At 42.1% G+C, this 22,620-nt stretch overlaps 1 protein-coding gene across 8 annotated transcripts in view; it reads right to left on the bottom strand.

The window, feature by feature from the left end:
- Positions 1-22,620, bottom strand: part of FMNL2 (formin like 2) — a 342,363-nt gene that overhangs the window by 131,016 nt on the left and 188,727 nt on the right. For 7 of the 8 annotated variants that reach the window (XM_073634145.1, XM_073634151.1, XM_073634150.1 and 4 more), the window contains exons 3-4: positions 9,099-9,179; positions 2,030-2,106 (exon numbers count right to left, since the gene is read on the bottom strand). In XM_073634145.1, coding sequence (XP_073490246.1) covers positions 2,030-2,106; positions 9,099-9,179 — 158 coding nt within the window. The remainder of the gene's footprint in view (positions 1-2,029; positions 2,107-9,098; positions 9,180-22,620) is intronic. The other variant, XM_073634147.1, reaches the window with a different exon arrangement.

A 22,620-nucleotide genomic window follows, 5' to 3' on the forward strand; every position in this document is an offset into this window, starting at 1 on the left:
TTCTGTAAATGGAGAGTGGAAGGGAGGACCAGGCAGAGTGGTTGTTGTGTTACAGCAACTGTGCAAGAGGATAGGAGGGGCAAGCAGAGCGGCTGCAAACAACACTGCAGCTGCAGGATCAGATAACTGATGTTGTCCAATGTTGAAGCACCGGGAGTATAGCAACATTTGTACTCCCAGCGCACAGTAAAAATGTAAATAGTAAATAAGTGATTAGTTCATTCATGAAGTGGCATACACCTTGTTGGACTCATTAAAGTGATTGTAAAGATATTTTTTTTTTTTTTAAATAACAAATATATCATACTTATCTCCATTGTGCTGCTCATTTTACACAGAGTGGCCCCGAACCTGCTCTTCTGGGGTCCCCCGGCGGCTCTCATGGCTCTTCCCCCAAGGGGGTTACCTTAGGGGCGCGCTCCCGAGTCCAGCATTCGTCCATAGAGGCCGATTGCAGGACTCGGCCCCGCCCCCTGGGGCTCGCGTCATTGGATTTGATTGACAGCAGCGGGAGCCAATGGCTGCGCTGCTACCAATCTATCCAATCAAGAGGCGAGAACCCCAGGAAGAGAGACAGCGCGTCCCTGCAGGGTCAAGTTCGAGGGTTCAGGTAAGTAAAACGGGGGGTTGGGGGCTGGGGGGGCTGGGGGGGCCGGTGTAACTGATGGGTATTTTGTCACCTTAATGCATAGGATGCATTAAGGTGAAAAACACAAAGGTTTACAACCCCTTTAATCAACAATGTTAAAAGTTCTGCAGTTCCTGGAGTTCTCCTATGGAGTTCTCCTTCATATGACGTCCTGGGCTTTGAGCAGGTATATCTGAATGATGCCTGTAGTTACAGACATCATTCAGATATTGCCGGTTTCAGCCGGCGAATCTCTACACCATAGGAGCGATCATAGCGGCCGTTCCGCCTCTTGATCGTTCCTATGGGAGGTGAGAGGGGACATCCCCCCCCTCCCGCCGCCCTCCGGTGCTTGCTCCGACTCACCGTTACGATCGGTGAGGCGGAGAGTGGATCCGCCGGCGCCGGATGTAGATCATAGAGATTTCCGGGGACCATCTGGTCCCCGGAGTCTCTATGATTGTCGGAGGCCGGGCGCGATGTTATGACGTCACGCCCGGCCTCTCCATTAAAAAAAACGGCGCCGCTTCGGCTGGGAAGCGGCGATCGTTTTATTTTTTTTTTTTATTTCAGGCTTCCCAGCCTAGTGGTGAGATATGGGATCTTATTGACCCCATATCTCACTATTAAGAGCACCTGACATGTCATATTGCTATTACAAGGGATGTTTACATTCCTTGTAATAGGAATAAAAGTGATCCAATTTTTTTTTTTTTCCAAAAAAGTGTCAAAATAAAAAAAATAAAATATAATTAACAATAAAAAAAAAAAAAAAAAAAGGAATAGGGTTGCTGTCCCCGTGTGCTCGCACGCAGAAGTGAACGCATACGTAAGTCCCGCCCACATATGAAAACGGTGTTCAAACCATACATGTGAGGTATCGCCACGAACGTTGGAGCGAGAGCAATAATTTTGGCCCTAGACCTCCTCTGTAACTCAAAACATGTAACCAGTAAAAAAATTTCAAGCGTCGCCTATGGGGATTTTTAAGTACCGAACATTGGCGCCATTCCATGAGTGTGTGCAATTTTGAAGCATGACATGTTAGGTATATATTTACTCGGCGTAACTTCATCTTTCACAAAATGCAAAAACATTGGGCTAACTTTACTGTTTTGGTTTTTTTTAAAACACAAAACAGTTTTTTTCCCCCAAAAAACGCGTTCGAAAAATTCCTGTGCAAATACTGTGTGAGATAAAAAGTTGCAACAACCGCCATTGTATTCTCTAGGGTCTTTGCTAAAAAAACATATATAATGTTTGGGGGTTCTATGTAATTTTCTAGCAAAAAAATGATGATTTTTACATGTAGGAGCGAAGTGTCAGAATTGGCCCGGTATTGAAGTGGTTAAAGCTTGTCTAAACCCAAAAACAAAAATGTATTTAGAGAACAAAACTTACCCGATGTGATTTGTCCTCAAAGAAATCTCCAGCTCCCTCAGCACTTGAGTGGACTCCTGTACTCTTCTGCGAAACTTCTAAAGAGAAACAAAATTAAATTACAATGTACTCACTATTGGTTTCGTCATGCTACTAACAAGTTTATAGTGCTAGGGCCTGCCCAACTAGATACAACTCGATAGTTTAGGTCCTCATCTTATTTCTATGGTCAACCTCACATTTTGATATTTCTGGCTGTGATTTAAGGAGACTATTGCTCTAGGGGTGACTTATGCCTAGAGATGCAGGCTGTTCCCCTCATACCCCAGCTGCACGCTGCAGTGAGACTGCTGCACATGTACAGTATTTTTCAGTACAAATTATAGCTGGCCTTGTAACACCATCTGGCTTCCAAGGTCATGGCTGCATTACGGGAATTATACCAATATGCTACTTTTAGTCTTCAGGGTGCCTCAGAGCTGTTTACTTGCCTGTTTAAATGACATAAGATGAACATTATCTGATATGGCTCGTATCGGTCAATTAAGGAAGACTGCATGTCTATGAGCGAACCCTGCATCGACTCTCCTGATACCTTCTGTTCTAAAATAATGAACCTGCCAGAGGGATCTGCACAGAATATAAACATGCACCCTCAACAGGTGTGATTATGCACATATACTATAATGTCAGAAGTATTGGGACACCTGACTTTACATGCACATGAATTTTAATGGCATCCCAGTCTTAGTCCGTAGTGTTCAATATTGAGTTGGCCCACCCTTTGCAGCTATAACAGCTTCAACTCTTCTGGGAAGGCTGTCCACAAGGCTTAGGAGTGTGTCTATGGGGATGTTTGACCATTCTTCCAGAAGCGCATTTGTGAATTTGTGAGGTCAGGCTCTGATGTTGGATGAGAAGGCCTGGCTTGCAGTCTCCGCTCTTATTCATCCCAAAGATGTTCTATCGGATTGAGGTCAGGATTCTGTGCAGGCCAGCCAAGTTCTTCCACCCCAAACTTGCTCATCCATGTCTTTATGGACCTTGCTTTGTGCACTGGTGACTTGCAGAATGTTTGCAAAAAAGTTGATCTGGAGTCAATGTGGATTTGGTGTAGTTGTGCAACACACTTGTGAAGCCTGGCAAGTCTAGCAATAGCTTATCAAGTCATTATGACTTATGACTTATGCAGTCATGTTGGAACAGGAAGGGACCATCCCCAAACTGTTCCCACAAAGTTGAGAGCATGAAATTGTTCAAAATGTCTTCGTATGCTGACGCCTTAAGAGCTCCCTTCAGTCTGGAACTAAGGGTCCAAACCCAACCCCTGAAAAACAACCCAACACCATAATCCCCCCTCCACCAAATGATTTGGACCAGTGCATTAAGGTGAAAAACTTTAATGCCGTGTACACACAAGCAGACGGACTGAACTCTGAAGGACTTTTTGACGGACGTTCGACGGAGTTCCAACGCAACGGACTTGCCTACATGCGATCACACCAAAGTCTGATCATTTCAAATGTGATGACGTACGACCGGACTAGAAAAGGAAGTTCATAGCCAGTAGCCAATAGCTGCCCTAGCGTCGGTTTTAGTCCGTTGGACTAGCATACAGACGAAAGGATTTTTCGACCGGACTCGAGTCTGTCGGAAAGATTTGAAACATGTTCCAAATATAAGTTCCGTCTGATTTTTCGACAGCAAAGGTCCGATGAAGCCCACACACGATCAGATTGTCCGGTGGATTTGTTCCATCGGACCTTTGCTGTCGAAAAGTCCGGTCGGGTGTACACGACATAAGACTTTACAACCACTTTAAATTATCATTAATGAGAATAATAGACACTCTATAGAAGTTTATACAATTATCATTAATGAGAATAATAGACACTCTATAGAAGTTTATACACAGGCAAAAGTAAATATGAAAAGATATAACATTTTAGAATAGCAAAGGTTAAGGTCTTCTTATGCCGGTCATAGACGGTTAGACTCCGGGCAGGTTCAGATTAGAATTTTACATGCGATTTTACTTGCAATTATTGCTAGCGGCTATAACACAATGGCTCAGTGGGAGGGATTCCCTCATCAACACTGACTGTGTTGATATGGGAATCAAGCGATTTTCTTAAATCGCTCTGTCTATGGCCGGCTTTAGTCTTTGGTTTCAATTGTTGTTCTGTGACAAAGACAGATACACTTTAATCTCTCGAACCTTCTACAGTTTAAGAATGAAGGTCCAGACAAAACAGTCCTTTGTGCCCCTTTGGTTTGGCATCCCGGTCATAGACTTTCCCAGGCTTACAATCCTATATACTGTGAGTGCTGTGGAATTGTGCCATCACTAGAACAATAGCAGCCCCACAAATGTCCATGTTTCAATTTTCACAGGCAGTGTTTTCATAAGAGATATTAATTCTAGGACAGAGTGCAAAGAGCTCCATAGTAGCTACCAGTCATGGAAATACTATAATAATACCTTACCACTTACCAACAGTGTTTAATGTGTATGAACTTTTGAAGTATAAGTAAAGTATCAATTTAAAAAGGCTTTTGTGTACCAGCCAATTTTCCCTTTTAAAACGTATCAGCATCCAAATGAAAATCTTAGTTTCCAGCTTAACTTGAAATTGCTATGTGGGATTTCAGTGATATGGCCCTCTGCATATATAGTTTTATTCAGGACCTCACCGTAGTAATTTGATTGGAGGATATTTAGCTGGTTGGTCTAGTCATCATTAGAATTTGATCTTTACCCTTAGGAGTTCCATGGACCAGTGCCAAAATCAGACTGCTTTGGGCCTGACATAAATACTTATTAAATGTACAGAACATTTTGGAAAATGTCTTTGAAAAAGTGGCGACCCCTCCCTCTTTTTATTAGGGAGAGGGCCCTGCACCAAGCTGGTATCATTGGCTGAGCTTCAAGGTACTATACAGAAGGTTAGCACAACTGAGAACAGACCGATGTTGTCCTACCGCCGCAGACACCATCCCAGATAGCAAGCAATTGTGCTTCAAGTTTGAAAATGACTTGATAAGCTATTGCTGACTTGCCAGGCTTCACAAGTGTGTTGCACAACTACAGCAAATCCACATTGACTCCAGATCAACTTTCTTTGCAAACATTCTGCAAGTCTGCTGCAAGTTTTGGTTCAGTTATGTTGTGTAATAGTCATCCCACCACAGGGGGCACTGTGGCTGAAATTTCATGCTGTAGACTTGCAGAGCTCTTGCTGTAGACTCACCACTGCTACTTTGCTCTTGTTAGAGACTTGCCACGCAAATTTGCTACAAATTGGAAAAGTGTCAACTAGAACATGTGCTTTAAGTGCTCTGCAAGTGTACAACTTGCTATAGAAAATGTGCAGCAAGTTAACAGACTTATGCCCTGTACACACGGTCGGATTTTCCGATGGAAAATGTGTGATAGGACCTTGTTGTCGGAAATTCTGACCGTGTGTAGGCTCCATCACACATTTTCCATCAGATTTTCCGACACACAAAGTTTGAGAGCAGGATATAAAATTTTCCGACAACAAAATCCGTTGTCGGAAATTCCGATCGTGTGTACACAAATCCGACGGACAAAGTGCCACGCATGCTCAGAATAAATAAAGAGATGAATGCTATTGGCTACTGCCCCGTTTATAGTCCCGACGTACGTGTTTTACGTCACCGCGTTTAGAACGATCGGATTTTCCAACAACTTTGTGTGACCGTGTGTATGCAAGACAAGTTTGAGCCAACATCCGTCGGAAAAAATCCTAGGATTTCGTTGTTGGAATGTCCGAACAAAGTCCGACCGTGTGTACGGGGAATTACAGTTCAACGTGGCCACAAATTTGTGGCAAGTTATTGTCAGGGCTGGCTCAGCCCTTCCTTCTCTGAGCTGACCGCTCAGCTGTCGGCTAATTGCCAGCTCTCATCTCTCTCCACAGTTAACCAGCTGTTGTGGATCTGCTCATCAGGCCTACTTAAAGATCTCCAGCTCACTTCATTCCTGCCTTCGCCTTGGTCACATCACAAGAAACCATCTCCTGCGTTCCTGTTTAAAGACTGGCTTTGCTGACATCCCTTCTGGCTCCTTATCTTGCTTGCTGTTCCTCTACTTGGATCCCTGACTTCTGGCCTGGCTGATTACTCGATCTGGTTACTGAACTCTGGCTTTGCTGACTACCCAATCCGGTTACTGGACTCTGGCTATGCTTTGACTATGCTTACTCTATTTACCTTTTTATTTTTATTAATAAACAAGTGTTCTGCTCTGAACTTTGAAAATGGAGGTTTCAGCTGCAGACTCCACAGTGCCTGCAACTACAGAGGTCAGTGAGTGCTTGTTTTGAAACTCACCTGTTGCTTGTTAACATTGTGTAAAAATGAAATATTCATAGCCTGCCGAAGGTGGACAATACACATAAATAAATAAGCATACAAGCCTGCCCAATTCCCATATATGCAGTCCAATAAGTTAAACTGATATTAAACTCTCAGTTTTTGTAAACACATTCAGCAGCTGATTTAATCACTTATTGAATATGCAGCTACTATATCTTTTAATTCTTGCCTATTGACCTATTTAACCTGATGCCATGACTGCTGCCCCAGGTTTACTGTTTCAGGGTGGCTCTTTTCTCTTGCAAAATGGAGCCACCCTTGTATGCAGCGACCAGACTTGTGTCACCTTACACTGTGTGCATCAACAGAAACACACAGCCACGTAGCCTAGGATGGCAAGGTACTCCCCTGCTCCCCCTTCCTTTCTCCAAGCTAACAGACTGACTTGAGACTGCACTGTCCACTGTTAACTCTTTTCTGTGAGGCCCAGAGGTTCGAGGAAGCAGCCCTGAGAGAGCTGGAGCCCACATCATTGAAAGCTGCACATTTTACTTCAGCCTCAGTGACGTACTGGTACATCACTGGACTTTGAATGGTTAAATCTCGGGCATCATCCAGGTATTTTTTTAGAGCCAACGTCGGCTTTCTTGTAAAAGCGATCATAGTGACTAATTAGCGGCTGGATTGCTTTTACAAGCATCCGGCGGGAACACCCCCCCCCCCCCTCATGCAGCTTTCCATAGCTTTCTAAGGTTCTCCCATCCCACCAGAAGACCGGAGCAACCAGCCGGCACTTTCGCCAACTGACCTGGAAGCGATGAGCATATATCACTTCTGGTTTCCACTCATGTAATCAGTGCCATTTTTAAATACAGAAACCATTTGATGACACCGAGTTTGGTATGATCAAATGTTTTTAAGGGCAAAGGAGACATCTGGGGTCTAATAGACCCCAGATTTCTCCATAAAGAGTAATTGCCTATTGCTATCACAGGGAATATATACAGTGGGTAAAGAAAAGAATCACCCCCTTTAAAATAATCACATTTTGTTACTTTTCAACCTTGAAATGAAGACAGACACTGTTTTTGTTTTATCCAGCTGTATTTACTAGTGAAACTTATAACAACCAAGTGAAAGATAACACTAACATGTCAGAAAAAATAACAAAAATTCAAAAACAGAATCACCGAGTTGTACCCCCCCCCTCCTAAAAATGACTTGCAGACTCAATCAGGTGTAGCTAATCACCTTCAAAACAAAAACTGTGTCAGTCTTCATTTCAGGCTCCAAAGCAACAAAATGTGAATATTTTAAAGGGGGTGATTTTTTTCTGTGCTCATTGTATATTCCCTGTGATAACAATAAAAGGGATTAAAAAAATATATAAAGCAACGGTATAAAAATAATTATAAAACATTAGATAAATTATTAAAAAAAAAAAAAATTAAAGAGCCCCCGACCTCGCGTGCAAAGGCGAATGCACGCGTTAGTCCCACGTGTGCGCAAACAGTGATCGCCCCACACATGTGAGGTAACATCAGATTGTGAGCAGTAAATCTAACACCAGACCTCCCGTGTAAATCGAAATCGGTAACCTGTAAAGCCTTTGAAAGCATTGCCTATGGATAGTAAAATGTATGTTGTTCGTCGCTGTTGCATAAGCATGCACAATTTTAAAGTGTGATATGTTTGGTATCTATTTACTCGGCGTAACATCATCTTTTATATTTTACCAAACAATTAACCATTGCATTGTGTTTTTGTGCATTAGAATTCAAAAAGGTTTATTTTTCCCCCCAAAAAATTGCGTTTGAAAAAACGCTGCACAAATACCGTGTGGCATATAAAATTGTAACACCCATCATTCTATTCTGTAGGGCCTCTGCTTTAAAAATAATATATATAGATACATATATATATATATATATATATATATATATATATATATATATATATATATCCTGTTTCCCCGAAAATAAGCCCTACCCTGAAAATAAGACCTACAAGGACTTTAACTAGGGCTTATTTGGGGGGTAGGGCTTATATTGCAGCCATCACCGACAGTCACGCTAGGTCTTATTTTTGGGGAAACAGGGTATATATATATATATATATATATATATATATATATATATATATATATATATATAGCTTGGGAGTTTTAAGCAATTTTCTTGTTTGAATGTTTATTTTATTGTGCTAAAAAATGCACAGGGTTTCTTATAACTTATTACTTTACCTGTTCTTTAACTGAAATCACAAAGCTGAAATTGTTTGAATGGAAAAGACGGGAGAAGCAATCAGAAATATGATCTCCTCCGTTCATCAAGCTGAGACATCAGTACGGGATATGAACACATCTGGTTGCCTGGATATTAATAATTAGATATATTTTTGTAGCAGTAAAGATGTATTTTAAGGTACAACTTTCATTTCTGCCAAGTTATTTCTTTTCCACGTCTAGAAGGGAAGTCGGTTGCCGTCCCACTGATCTGCTAAGAGGTCAAATTCACCTATAAATAATAATAGCTTCTTTTCTTAATGCCATTTTTGGATTGTTTTGTGACCTTTTTTTAGCTCTTTGCTCTTTTGGATCCTCTCAAGGACTTTCCATGATACAGACAACTCTTAAACTTTGGTTGGATGTCCCCCTGGAAGATCGGTGTAACGGATTACCCTTCAGAAGACACTGGAACAAACGTGCACAAAAATGATTGGCCACAGTGGATAATAGATATTCTCTTACCTTCCGTGTTACTGCTGGATCTAGGTAGCCTTTAAGCTGCTGGATATATGTGTGCGGAGGATTCTTTACTTGAAATCTTTCCTGGAAAGAAAAAGACAACACTGTGAATAGTGAAATACTGTACAACCTAAAGTCATTGTCACATGGTTAGATTTAGCCTTCGGTCTAAGGGAATCGATAGTCTTTATGTTTTTAGTGATATATGTGGTTGTATTTGATATTAAAGCCTCCTGTTTTGTTTTTTTTTATCATTAAAATTATAAACATGTCATAGTTGCCTGCTCTGTGCAGTGGTTTTGCACAGAGCAGCCCAGATCCTCCTCTTCTTGGGTCACTGCTGGCGCTCCTGGCTCCCTCCCCCACCAAGTGCCCCCATAGACAGACATTTTCTATAGGGGCACTCATGCAAACTCGCTCCTAAGCCACCCTGTCTGCGTCAAACAGGGTCGCTCGACCCTGCCCCCTCCCCCCCTCATCATAGGATTTGATTGGCAAGATGGCTCCAGCTGCTATCAATCTGTCCAGTGAGGAGGGACAGAGCCAGGAGAGCTGCTGCTCTTGTGCCCATCTCTGTTGTGAGATCGGGGTCGGGTAAATATAAGGGGGGCTTGGGGGATCCTCTGCAATCGAAGGTTAATTTTTAACTTAATGCATTCTATGCTTTAAAGAGGAACTGCAGTCTGCTCACATCATTTGTAATAAAAACATCTTTGCCATTCTGAAGCTTCCCTCCAACCACTTTGCATATTATTTTATATATACTGTGATTCCGTATTTGCCAAATATGCTGCAGAAATCTCCCTCCACTGAGTCTGGCTGCAACCATTTTAATTGTGGGCAGCTGAAGCTGCTGCCTGTTCACTTCCTGGATTTACACAGACAAACAGAGGCACACCTCTAGCTCTGCAGCTCTCATTGTCCCTCTTATGACTCATCCCCCCCTCCCTTCCTGGCAAACTCTGAAGAGAGTGAGAGAGAGAGCTGTGCATGAGGTCATAAGCCTAGGCTTTTTTTCCAGACAAGAAAGAGGAAGTGGGCTGTATAAGGTATTTACTTGCAGAAAAAAAAAATGTTTTACTATCCAAAGTTAAAACAACAAAGGCAGAAGATTTAATAGATGAAAAAAATGACTGAAGTTCTGCTTTAAGCTAAAAAGCCTTCTGTGTGTAGCAGCCCCCCTAATACTTACCTGAGCCCCCACCTTGATCCAGCGATGTTGCACGAGACACCCAGCTGTTCTGGGACTCTTCCCCCCTAATTGGCTGAGACACACAGTGGGCTCCATTGGCTCCCACTGCTGTCAGTCAATGTCAGTGAGCCAATCAAGGGAGAGAGAGGGTGGGGCCGACCTGCAGCTCTGTGTCTGAATGAACACTAAGAGCAGTGGCTCGGTTCGGATGCCCCCCATAGCAAGCTGCTTGCTGTGGGGGCACTCTGCAGGAGGGAGGGTCCAGGAGCGCCAGTGGGGGAACCAAGAAGAAGAGGATCTGGGCTGCTCTGCCCAAAACTACTGTACAGCGCAAGTAAGTATAACATGTTTGTTATTTTTTAAATAAAAAAAAACAAGACTTTAGAATCACTTTAATGCATAAAATGAATTAAGGATAACGAAAAAACCTTCAGACTTTAGAACCATTTTAAAACGGTATGTAAATGCAAAACTTTTTTTAGATTTGAATAGAGTAAGTCAGTGTTATAACCCCAGTCAATTTTTTTTGTTGTCTGTGTCCCAACTGGAGAGAATTAACCCTCTGGTTAACTTTTGTCACCAAGACAAAACGTGGGGGGGAAATCCTGAACTCTGGGGTTGTGACCAATATTTTGAGGTAAGGATAAGTCATCCGACTGGGACAAATGCTTTGGTGACATCTGTCAAAGATGGAAATTTGTTCTCAGTTCTTGTTGGGCCTCCTGGACAGGAAGTGAATGGAAACCTCCCTAGTGGCACAGAGAAAGCAAACTTTATCCAACACTTGAAAAAAAAAAGTGTCTATCCAAACATTTTACAACTAATAACTTGACCAACAAAGTTAAATTGCACAGATACAAATACATCATTATGAATTATACATCAAAAGAATTATAATCCTATTCAGCCAGTCCTGACATCCAAGCGTTGCTGAAAAGAGGAATATACAAGTTAGTGACCTCACTTTTCTCTGCTGCGGGTAAGCAATAGAGTCTGGTCACTCGCCTTCAACTCTCCAACCCAGTGACTGGACAATGAAGGACAAGCTCATTCTGCTCTCTCTCTGTAAGCAAGTTACCAGTGTTGGACTGACAGCACTATACAGTACCTGTTTGGCTCATAGTGCTTACCCACCCTCTGTCAGTTTAATATAGTCTTCAATTCAACTATATGTTCACTGTATTTGTGATTACTGCATTTACTGATTGTCCTTCCTGAAGGGACAGTGTTTTGTATGCAATCACGAAAGCCGTGAATGGATATGAAGATAGTCAAAAATGGCTAAATGATGTTTCCGATAATTATTTGAAATGCAGCATAGTTAGCCCTTAAAAGAAACTCTTCCCATTTTTTAAGAATATTAACTGGGCCTGCCTGCCAAATATCCTAGAGTTGCAGGGCACTTCAAGACAGAAATACCTATTATCTTACAAAATGCATGGTGAACTGCTAATTATTGTATCCAAAATGAAAAAGGAACACACCAATTACTGTATTAATCACATATTGCGGTTGATTTACTAAAGGCAAATAGACTGTTCACTTTGCAAGGGAAGTTGCACTTTTCAGGGGGATTTAGCCCCAGAGCTTATTGAAAGCAGCAAAGTTTCACTCTGCAAACAATACCCAACCATGTGCAATCATTGTTTGCACATCACTGGATGATGGAAGTCAGCAGAGCTTTACCTCATTCATTAACGTGGTTGTAAAGCCACTTGTTATGTCTCTACAATCCCCTCTGTTAGATAATAACATGTGCCCCATATGTATGTCCTTTATTAAAAAAAAGACTTATTTTAGAGCGTATCCCGGCGCTCACGTGACTCCTCGGTTCTCCCCTCTCCCCGTCTGACATATACAGCAGGAGGGGCCGAAAACTCCTGCTGTATAGCCAGGGGAGGGGAGAGAAGGGGAGGAGAGAGGTGGCCGGAGAGAGGGAGGATCGTGGAGTGGACGGAGCTGACAGGCAGGGAGGGGAGGATTGGAGGGGAGAGGAGACACAGCAGATGACAGAGGCACGTAAACTGACCACAATGTCAGGGCTCATTAGCCATGTTAAACTGTGGTCAGTTTATAGGGCGAGGGCAGAAACTGGCAGGATCATCCAGGTTTTTTTTAGGTGTTACAGGGGGCCAAATGACACAGCACAAGCACTGGATGCTTTGAAGGAGCTTTGGTGGAACTTCCTTTGCAAAGTGTACAGTCTTCAAAATGCCACATTTAAAAAACGTTTTGATATTTAATGCTTTTTTAAATTTTATTATGTTAGCAAAACTCTGCTTTAGAATTGTTCTTTTAAATGGTTTTAATTTGTGTCTAATTTTGGATATACTGTATAATAAAGCCAAACACGTATGCCCCGTACACACGGCTGGAATTTCCGACAACAAATGTTCAATGTAAGCTTGTTGTCGGAAATTCCGACCGTGTGTATGCTCCATTGGACATTTGCTGTCGGAATTTCCGACAACAAATGTTTGAGAGCTCGGAATCAAGCAGAAGAGCCGCACTCTGGCTATTGAACTTCATTTTTCTCGGCTTGTCGTATGTCTTGTAAGTCACCGCGTTCTTGACGTTCGGAATTTCCGACAACATTTGTGTGACCGCGTGTATGCAAGACAGGTTTGAGCCAACATCCGTCGGAAAAAAATCCACGGTTTTGCTGTTGGAATGTCCGATCGTGTGTACGTGGCATTATACTTTGTAGCCGCTTGGTACAAGACCCGGTAGCAAGTAGTGAGCACTGGAGTAGTGGTGTCTAGTTCAGTGATTTTCAACTTCTAGGTTAGGCCGGGTATGGCATATACATAGTGTATTATTTTGGGGAGCCCAGGATCATCAGCCAGCCAAGTTAGTAAAACTAAAGTCTTTTATTTCCAAAAGATAAACAAAAGCAACTTACTTCAGCATGGGAACAAACACAACAGTCTATCCATCTCTTGTATAAATTAAACTTTAGCAAAAACTCCAGCAACACCTTTTCTCTTAACATGGTCTAAAATTCCTGCCTGCCCCAGAGGTCCAAAGAAAGGTCACCACAATCCAGCAGGGTCTCAGTAGCTCAAACAGTACATAGCTCCTATTAAAAGCATGTTCTGCTCCACACCTCATGGACACCTACTGACGGCATCTTGCCCTTTACAGCCTTCTTTTGCAGCCAGGATAACCCCTTCAAGACCATGGTACCTGTAGTCAGAGTTGGAGGCACTTTCCCACCCCAAATCTCTTCAAATTCTGGGTCCCATATGAGGACTTAACAATTGTAGAAAAAATGCAAGTCAGTTTTTCCCTTTCTTTCTCTGGATCAGCCCGGAACCCCTCAACCTGTATGGGTGAGAATCCATGAGTACTCCCAAATGGTCTCTTGTTGACCCCCTAAAGGGACCTCAAACGCAAATAGTGGTGATATATACCTGCTTTCCAAGACCCATTCCTGGAATTTAGTACAATAGTTACATCGGTCTAAGCTTGAGGATGTTGGCTTCAACTTGTTACATTGGCTCCAATAGTTACATCGGTCTAAGCTGGACCAATGTAACTATGTATACAGTACAATATCCATACCTGGAATTCATCTTAAAACAACTTGATTGTTTTATAATATATTGAAAAGCCCCCCCCCCCCCCAAAAAAAAAAAAAAAAGCTATACTCCAACAAAGGCTACAACAAAATAAAAGCTGAGAAAATGTGTTAAGCACAACTCTTTATGAATGGCTTACTTGAGTGTCAGCCGGATTTCCTCAATTAAGCACTAGATGTAATAGAGATGTTATTTCTAGCTGTATGCCCGAATAACAGGGCAGTAAAAACAAAAAACAATGTATAAGTAAAAGCAAAAGGTCTTTCTTATGTAATGCTTTCTATAGCTCAAGCTCAAGAACCAGTATAAAGAGTCTAGCAGAAAAGAGTCTACATACAGTATGTGTTCTGATTTTAAGTCATTTATAATCCAAGTTCACATCAATAGACTTCTCAGACTATGCACTTTCATTGTGTTGTCCAACATATCATTCTTTTGGCAATATACGTGAAAGTCTAAAGAACAGCTCAATATTAAAGGCCAACTTGTCACGTTAGAGTTAGAAGCATTCCAGTGAATACTGTGGAGCAATTTAGAAGGGAACATCAGTTAATCTGGGAAAATTGATAATTCGCTTGGCCAAAAGTCATTCACATCACGTGGTTGAACTGTCTGGACCCCGAACCGAGGTCAGGCTCAAAGCAATCTCATTTTGTATAGTAATTATTCGTAATTATTGTTATGTTAAGAATATCACAAAACTGTGTATTGACAAAGTGAGGCTCCAGTGGTTTCTTCACACAAGGTGCTCTCAGAAATGCACACATTAAAGAGACCCTGTCAATAGGCCATTTAGGTCAACATCAATCTTACTAAAGGATTATCTGTGCAATTAATGTATCTTAGGCATGTTATTATCAAGGCCTCCCTTGCGTAGACATCCAAAAGCCCTTAAGCCTCGTACACACGATCAGATTTTCCAATGGGAAATGTGTGATGTCAGGCGCTGTTGGTGGAAAATCTGACCGCTTGTACGCTCCATCGGACAATTGTTGTCGGATTTTCTGCAGACAAATGTTGGATAGCAGGTTTTAAAATTTTCTGCGGACAAATGTCTGTTGTCTGATTTTTTTTTTTTTGGGCAAGTTACCACAACACCATTATCCCGTAGTTTTTACAATCAAAGATACAACTATGTCGGTGTCCCTTGTCAATTTTACATTGTATTTTTTTAAATGTAACTGCCTACTCCCAAAATGTCATTTGAAGTAAAACAGATAGACAAGTATTATTCTACACAATTTTTTATTGTGCATTAAAAAAAGAAAACAAATAAAATTAGACATGCTATCTGAAAATAGAACTTAACCAAAAAGTGCATTCTATGCATCCAAAAATATAGAAAATATAACAGATCAAATCATTATTATTAAAATAAAAACCTCATGCATGTGTCCTGCTTCTTAATATAGGGGTCAACAATGCCAAGAGTTGGTGAAAGCAGGGGTCCGTCATCCGGAGATAATTCTGAAAATCATCTGGATTATTCTCCTGGAGCTCCCCCAGCAAAGGCATATGACATAATTGGTCACAATTAATAAAGCATCCAATTTTTGGTCCAAGAAATCCTCCTCCTCCTGTTCCTGGACTGGGCTTGGGTCAAAGCAATAACTCCAAGGCCAATAATAAATAACACGTTCCTGGATCTCCTCCGATTCCACAACATGTCTGGTTGACGAACGGCCGTTCAGAAACAAACTGAAAAGTGCTAAATGAAAAGCGCTAAATTAAAAAGTGCGAATCAACACTCACCAAACTTCTACTAACACGTAATTAGCAGAAGGAGCCCAAAGGGTGGCCCTAAAGAGCTGAAAAACCATGTAGTACGTCACTACGTTCGTGTTTGTTGGCCGACAACTCCTTGCCGTTTGTATGCAAGACAAAATCCAGGCACACGCCTTCGGACAAAAGTCCAAGGTTTTGTCTGCGGAAAATCCGATCATGTGTACGAGGCTTTAGTCTGCTGCTGGGAGCCACTATCTTAAATTTGATGTCAGCTACCCCAGCAGACTCAGCTGGCTGATCACAAAAAAAAAACAAAACAAAAAAAAAACAACTCATCTATGGCCACCTTTAGCCAATAAATTTTGCTTATGGAAAGTAGAAATGCTGCAAGTAAGCATTTAAAATACTTGATTTTTCAAGTGTTTTTTTAATCTCTTATTCCACCATATCCTAAAGGTGCTCTATTGGATGAGATCTGGTGACTGTGGAGGCCACTGGAGTACAAGGACCTCATTGTCATGTTCAAGAAACCAGTGGTGAGATGATTGGAGCTTTGTGACATGGTGCATTATCCTGCTGGAAGGAGCCATCAGAAGATGGGTACATTGAAGTCATAAAGGGATGGACATGGTCAGCAACATGGTAGACCATGGCGTTTTAACGCTGCCTGATTGGTACTAAGGGGCCCAAAGTGTGCCAAGAAAACTGTTGATACAAGGCAGGATGGATCCATGTTTTCATGTTGTTTACACCAAATTCTGACCCTCCCATCTGAATGTCACAGCTGAAATCGAGACTCATCAGACCAGGCAAAGTTTTCTAATCTTTTATTGTCCAATTTTGGTGAGCCTGTGCAAATTGTAGCCTCAGTTTTCTGTTCTTAGCTGACAGGAGTGGCACCCGATGTAGTTTTCTGATGCTGTAGCCCATCTGCTTCAAGGTTTGATATGTTGTGCCTTCAGAGATGGTATTCTGCACACCTTGGTTGTAAAGAGTGGTTATTTGACTTTCTGTTGCCTTTCTATCATCTCAAACCAGTCTGCTCATTCTCCTCTGACCTCTGACATCAAAAAGACATTTTCGTCCATGCAACTGCCACTCACTGGATATTTTCTCTTTTCCGGACCATTCTCTGTAAACCCGAGAGATGGTTTTGTGTGAAAATCGCAGTAGATCAGCAATTTTTGAAATACTCAGAGCAGCCCATCTGGCACCAACAATCATGCCATGTTCAAAGTCACCCTTTCTTCCCCATTCTGATGCTCGGTTTGTACTTCAGCAAGTCATCTTCACCACGTCTAAATGCCTAAATGCATTGAGTTGCTGCTATGTGATTGGCTGATTAGAAATTTGTGTTACCAAGCAATTGAACAGGTGTACCTAATAACATGGCCGGCGAGTGTATATTTTGGATGGTTCTATGCAGAATTGCTTTCAGATGAATAGCAAAAAAAAAGATGTTTTACTAATATTGTACTTGGAACTAAATCGGCCATTAAGCCTTATCTCTTTGACGTTCTATTTCATAGGGAATCTAAGTGCAGGCTTGATGTATAATTTACAGGAGTAATGAGTCAGAATGTTAACTGTATTATTCCTAATATACAGCAATAAAAGCCTGACAGGGGGGCTTCTATCTCTTTTTCTATCTTTCTAATAGTTCATTAATTCTTCAAGATCACAGTTCACTCAACAATAGCAGTAAACGTTGTCATTATAAACCAGATCTCCTCCCATTATAAACTGCAGAAAGTCTCTTTAGTAAGAGATCCTCATATTTCTCCAATGTTGGCTCACTATACCAGCAGTAAATCATTTGTCCTATTTCGGTCCTAGGAGGGACCACCTCTGAGATGGCGCAGTTAACGCAACTCACAAAAAAAAAAGGAAAACGGAAGCAAAAATGACTTTAGCATTATTCCTTATCTGTCCAGATGGCCATGAACTCAATTCTACATCTATCTGTCTGTCTCCGAACCTGATTAATGACTTTTCATGTCCGGAACCAAAATATATTCGATTTACCTCTGCCAAATTGGATTTGCAAACTTGCCAGAAAGGCCTGCCAGGGACACATTTCTTAAATAAACAGGATATTACAGTCTGTGTGTGCATTATATTCCAGCAATCGATGTATACGTTCTGGGGGGCCCAGGGAGAATTAGAGACTCTACCTGTCAGCAGAGTCAGCCACTTGCTGCAAATCTCTTCTAGGTCCCAATGTAAAATATCACCTATCGCACCTGATTGACCAAAAGCAAATGGACAAAAACAGAAATAAAGACACTATGGTATGCTTTGTTTACAGGCTTGTATGAGACAAGAGGATGTAAAATATATACAGTGGAACCTTGGATTACGAGCATAATCCATGCCAGGAGAATGCTTGTAATCCAAAGCACTCGCATATCAAAGCGAGTTTCCCCATAGAAGTCAATGGAAACTAAGATATTTTGTTCCACATTGACTTCTATTACATGCAATACCGCATGTGGCCAGAGGTGGGGGGGGCGCTGTAGAGCCTTGGAAATACTCGGGGACAGCTGGGCTGAACTCGGAAAGCCTCGGAAAGGCTTGGAAACACTCGGGAACAGAGTATTTCTGAGTGTTTCCGAATATTTCTGAGTCATTACCAGTATTTCCAAATGGCTCTGAACCATTCTGAGTGTCCCCGGCGCCCCCGAACCTCTGGCCAAATGCGGTACTGCATCGCCCACTAGCTTTAATTCTGCTTGTTTTGCAAGACAACACTCGCAAACTGAGTCAGAATTTAAAAAAAAAAGTTGCTCGTCTTTCAAAACGCTCATTAAGCACGTTACTCGTAAACCACGGTTCCACTGTACATGATGCCTGAACCTAATTGTATGCTAATGTTCAACACATAATGGTGTAGTCCTAGTCTACTGTGTACGTTGAGCATCCAAATAATGCTAATTTGCGCCTTTTGTTCCCATAAGGTTCACAAAGGCATGTGTGTGTGTCACCATAAAATACATTGGGGGGATTTACTAAAATTGGAGTACTCAGAATCTGGTGCAGCTGTGCATGGTAGCCAATCAGCTTCTAACTTCAGCTTGTTCAATGAAGCTTTGACAATAAAACCTGGAAGCTGATTGGTTTCTATGTGGAGCTGCATTCGATTTTACACGCTCCAGTTTTAGTAAAACCCACCCCATTATATATTCTGGAGACACCACACATGCCTTAAAGTGGTTGTAAACCTAGTTACACCACTTTTACCTACAGGTAAGCCTAAGACCCCTTTCACGCTGGAGCGCTTTGCAGGCGCTACAGCGCTAAAAATAGCGCCTGCAAAGCGCCCTGAAAGTGCTGCTGCTGTGTCTCCAATGTGAAAGCCCCGAGGGCTTTCACACTGGAGCGGTGCACTAGCAGGATGGGAAAAAAAGTCCTGCTAGCAGCATTTTTGGAGCGGTGAAGGAGCGGTGTGTATACCGCTCCTGCCCATTGAAATCAATGGGGCACCGCGGCTATACCGCCGGCAAAGTGCCACTGCAGAGGCGCTTTGCGGTGGTTTTCCACCCACTAGTGGGGAGTAAAACTGCCCCGCTAGCGGCCGAATACCGCCGCTGAAATGACGATAAAGCGCAGCTAAAAATAGTGGCGCTTTACCGCTGACGCACCTCCCACCCCAGTGTGAAAGGGGCCTAAAATAAGGCTTACCTGTAGGTACTGGAAATATCTCCTAAACCTGCACGGTTAGGGAGATATTTACCATATACACTTGCGCCAACGTCTATGACGTATGCACACTGAAGAGAGGGCACGATCGTGCCGTTTCTAAGGGGCCCATGCCGCGATCAGCGGCACCCAGGCGCATGCGCGGGAGTGACATCACGCATCTTTAGCCAGTCACAGAGCCGGAGTCCAAGGAAGAGGAGTGAAGATGGATGCGGCAACCAGCGGGGACATCGCAGGCTTCGTTTGCTTTCTTTATGCGATGCATACTAGCCCATTATGCTTTTACTTTGCAGGGGAAAAAAGAGGAAGTAAAACCCATCAGGGTAAAATGAAAAGCACGAACTTGCCGTTTATATACAAGACAAAATCTAGGCACACGCCTTCGGACAAATGTCTAAAGTTTTGTCTGCAGAAAATCCGATCGTGTGTACAAGGCTTTAGTCAGGTAAGTCGAGTACTTGCTGTATATATATGGACTGTCCCAGAAGCGAGGGCCCAAATTCACTTTGTAGTGGACCTCCTATTGCAGAAATATATTTTCCTAAAATATTATCTCAACACATAAAATGTGATCGTATGTAATGACATAAAACACATTTTTACACTTTCCTCAAAACCTAATTAAACAGATTTTGCAAATGCAAAAAATATGAAAACAGTGAATATGTTTAACGCGGTATAAGCACAATATTCTTCACAGATTCAGTTCGAAGCTCTCAAGTATTGAAAGCCTTTGGAGGAGGCCATTTGGGGACACGGAGAAGAAAGAGATTGTTACAGATTAATGTCACAGATTGGAAAATAGAAGCTCATTTCATTTGCTTACACTGTAACCCATAGCAGAGAATGCTAATAATACAGAGGTCGTATAGGAGCCGGAGGAAGTGGGGTGAAACCACACAGAGAATTACATACAGAGAAAGATTGGTACTTAAAAAAAAAAAAAAAAAAAAACAATACTTACCTCAATACCCAATCAGATTTCTTGTCCTATTCTTCCAGTACTTGCTAAAAAAATTTAAAACCTTATTATTGCTATTTGTAGCAGCCCTATGTTGCTCCAAGAGTCCTTCTATAACTAATTTTTATTTCTATTTTTATTTAGTTTTTAGCTTTTATTTCTAACATGGTCATCATGATGGGCAGCGGCAAGCAAACGCTTCTGAATTCTCCAACGTAAAATAACTGAGAAATACAGAAGCAAGAGTGAGTAGCCATTGCAATAGAATTGTCAGGTGGGAGGAGCTGAGAACCAATCAAGAGAAAAAAATATCTTTATATGGATTGCAGCGATATCCTTTGAAAACAATTATTAACTTAAAGGGTATGTAAGGTCACTATGTAACTTTACATGTACCCCCTCCGGTTTAGGCTGCCATCAACAATGGTGTATTTCTTTTAAATGAAACTAAATACCTTTTCTCACACCACAGCGGTACAGTCACGTGATCCACCTCCCCTGGTCTTCCCCGATCTATGGAAAGAAGCGGAAGGGGCCTAGCTTCCCTTTGAAGTCAGGCTGGCAGCACATGGGGATCACGTGATTGCCCAGCCGTGGTAGCCGTGGGAAAAGTGCCTGACCTCACAAATACTCTTCTGGAAGAATGGTCAAACATTCCCATAGACACACTCCTAAACCTTGTGGACAACCTTCCCAGAAGAATTGAAGCTGTTATAGCTGCAAAGGGTGGACCAACTTAATATCGAACCCTACAGACTAATGCCCCGTACACACGGTCGGACTTTGTTCGGACATTCCGACAACAAAATCCTAGGATTTTTTCCGACGGATGTTGGCTCACACTTGTCTTGCATACACACGGTCACACAATCGTTCTAAACGCGGTGACGTAAAACACGTACGTCGGGACTATAAATGGGGCAGTGGCCAATAGCTTTCATCTCTTTATTTATTCTGAGCATGCGTGGCACTTTGTCTGTCGGATTTGTGTACACACGGTCGGAATTTCCGACAGCGGATTTTGTTGTCGGAAAATTTTATAGCCTGCTCTCAAACTTTGTGTGTCGGAAAATCCGATGGAAAATGTCTGATGGAGCCCACACACGGTCGGAATTTCTGACAACACGCTCCGATCGGACATTTTCCATCGGAAAATCCGACCGTGTGTACGGGGCATAAGACTGGGATGCCATTAAAGTTCATGTGCATGTAAAGACAGGCGTCCCAGTACTTGTGGTAATATAGTGTATTTAGTCTTTTCTTTTTTTTTTAAATCACGTACACAATTGTTGATGGCAGCCTAAACCGGAGGGGGGTACATGTATTTATGCTGCTTATTGCAGCTAATATTGGCGGGAGGGGCGGTGGAGGAGAGCTGCTCTCACACTGACAGCGGGGGAGAGGGGAGAGACTGCCACAGCAGAGCAGCGGATGACGGATCACGTAAACTGACCACGGTAATCATGGATCTGCAGCCATAATTACTGTGGTCAGCACAGACAGGGGGGCACAGGAACTGGCAGGATCAACCAGGTCTTTCACAAGTTAGGAAGGGAAAAATGACATAGCACAAGCATTGTGCTATGCAGCATGCCTTAAAAGAACAGGATCTTTTTTTTTTTAGGGTATCAACCACTTTAAGGATCACGCTAACTGGAATATGAAAATGGTAAAATCTTTACGGGGCAAATGCCAAGCATTTTTCAAGTCTATAGGATTTTATGTCTGCCATCAATATCCCCTTAGTGAAATGAAAATGCCCTCAATTAACAGACACAAGGTAGAATGACCTTACTATGTGCAGTATCATGAGGGCATTTGCTTGCTGATTGTAGGTCCCCCCATCAGATTATACTGAAAGGAGAGTCTGTAGTCTCCAAAAAGTGATGGGAAAGAGATGTCTTATGGGCACCGCAGGGTCAACAGCTGTATCTAGTGGTAGATGGGGGCTACTAAGTAAAAGGAACAAAAAAAACAATATGGGCCTCTCATTTGCATTTATCAGATCAACGTTTGTCATTGTCTATGAAAGTGAAAAACCACTTCAAAAACTTCCAGATGGTCAATGGCTGAATAAAGGACCATCCTCTATCCCAGTGTTTCTCAACTCTTTTTTTAGTTTAAAGTAGAGCTGCACGATTAATCCTTAAAAGATCACGATCTCAATTCAACCCCCTCACTATGCTAATCAGCTGTTTCCGGGATTCTATGTACACAGTGCAGAGCCGAGCTGTCAAAAAAAAAAAAAAAAACAACAAATGTTTATCAACATTTCTCAGCAATAGAGAAGAGTGTGATATAAAATATTGCAGCGTCTGCCATTTTATTCTCTAGGGTCTCTGCTAATATATATATATATATATATAT

Source organism: Aquarana catesbeiana, linkage group LG06, assembly GCF_042186555.1.
Source record: "Aquarana catesbeiana isolate 2022-GZ linkage group LG06, ASM4218655v1, whole genome shotgun sequence".
In the NCBI taxonomy this organism is placed as follows: Eukaryota; Metazoa; Chordata; class Amphibia; order Anura; family Ranidae; genus Aquarana; species Aquarana catesbeiana.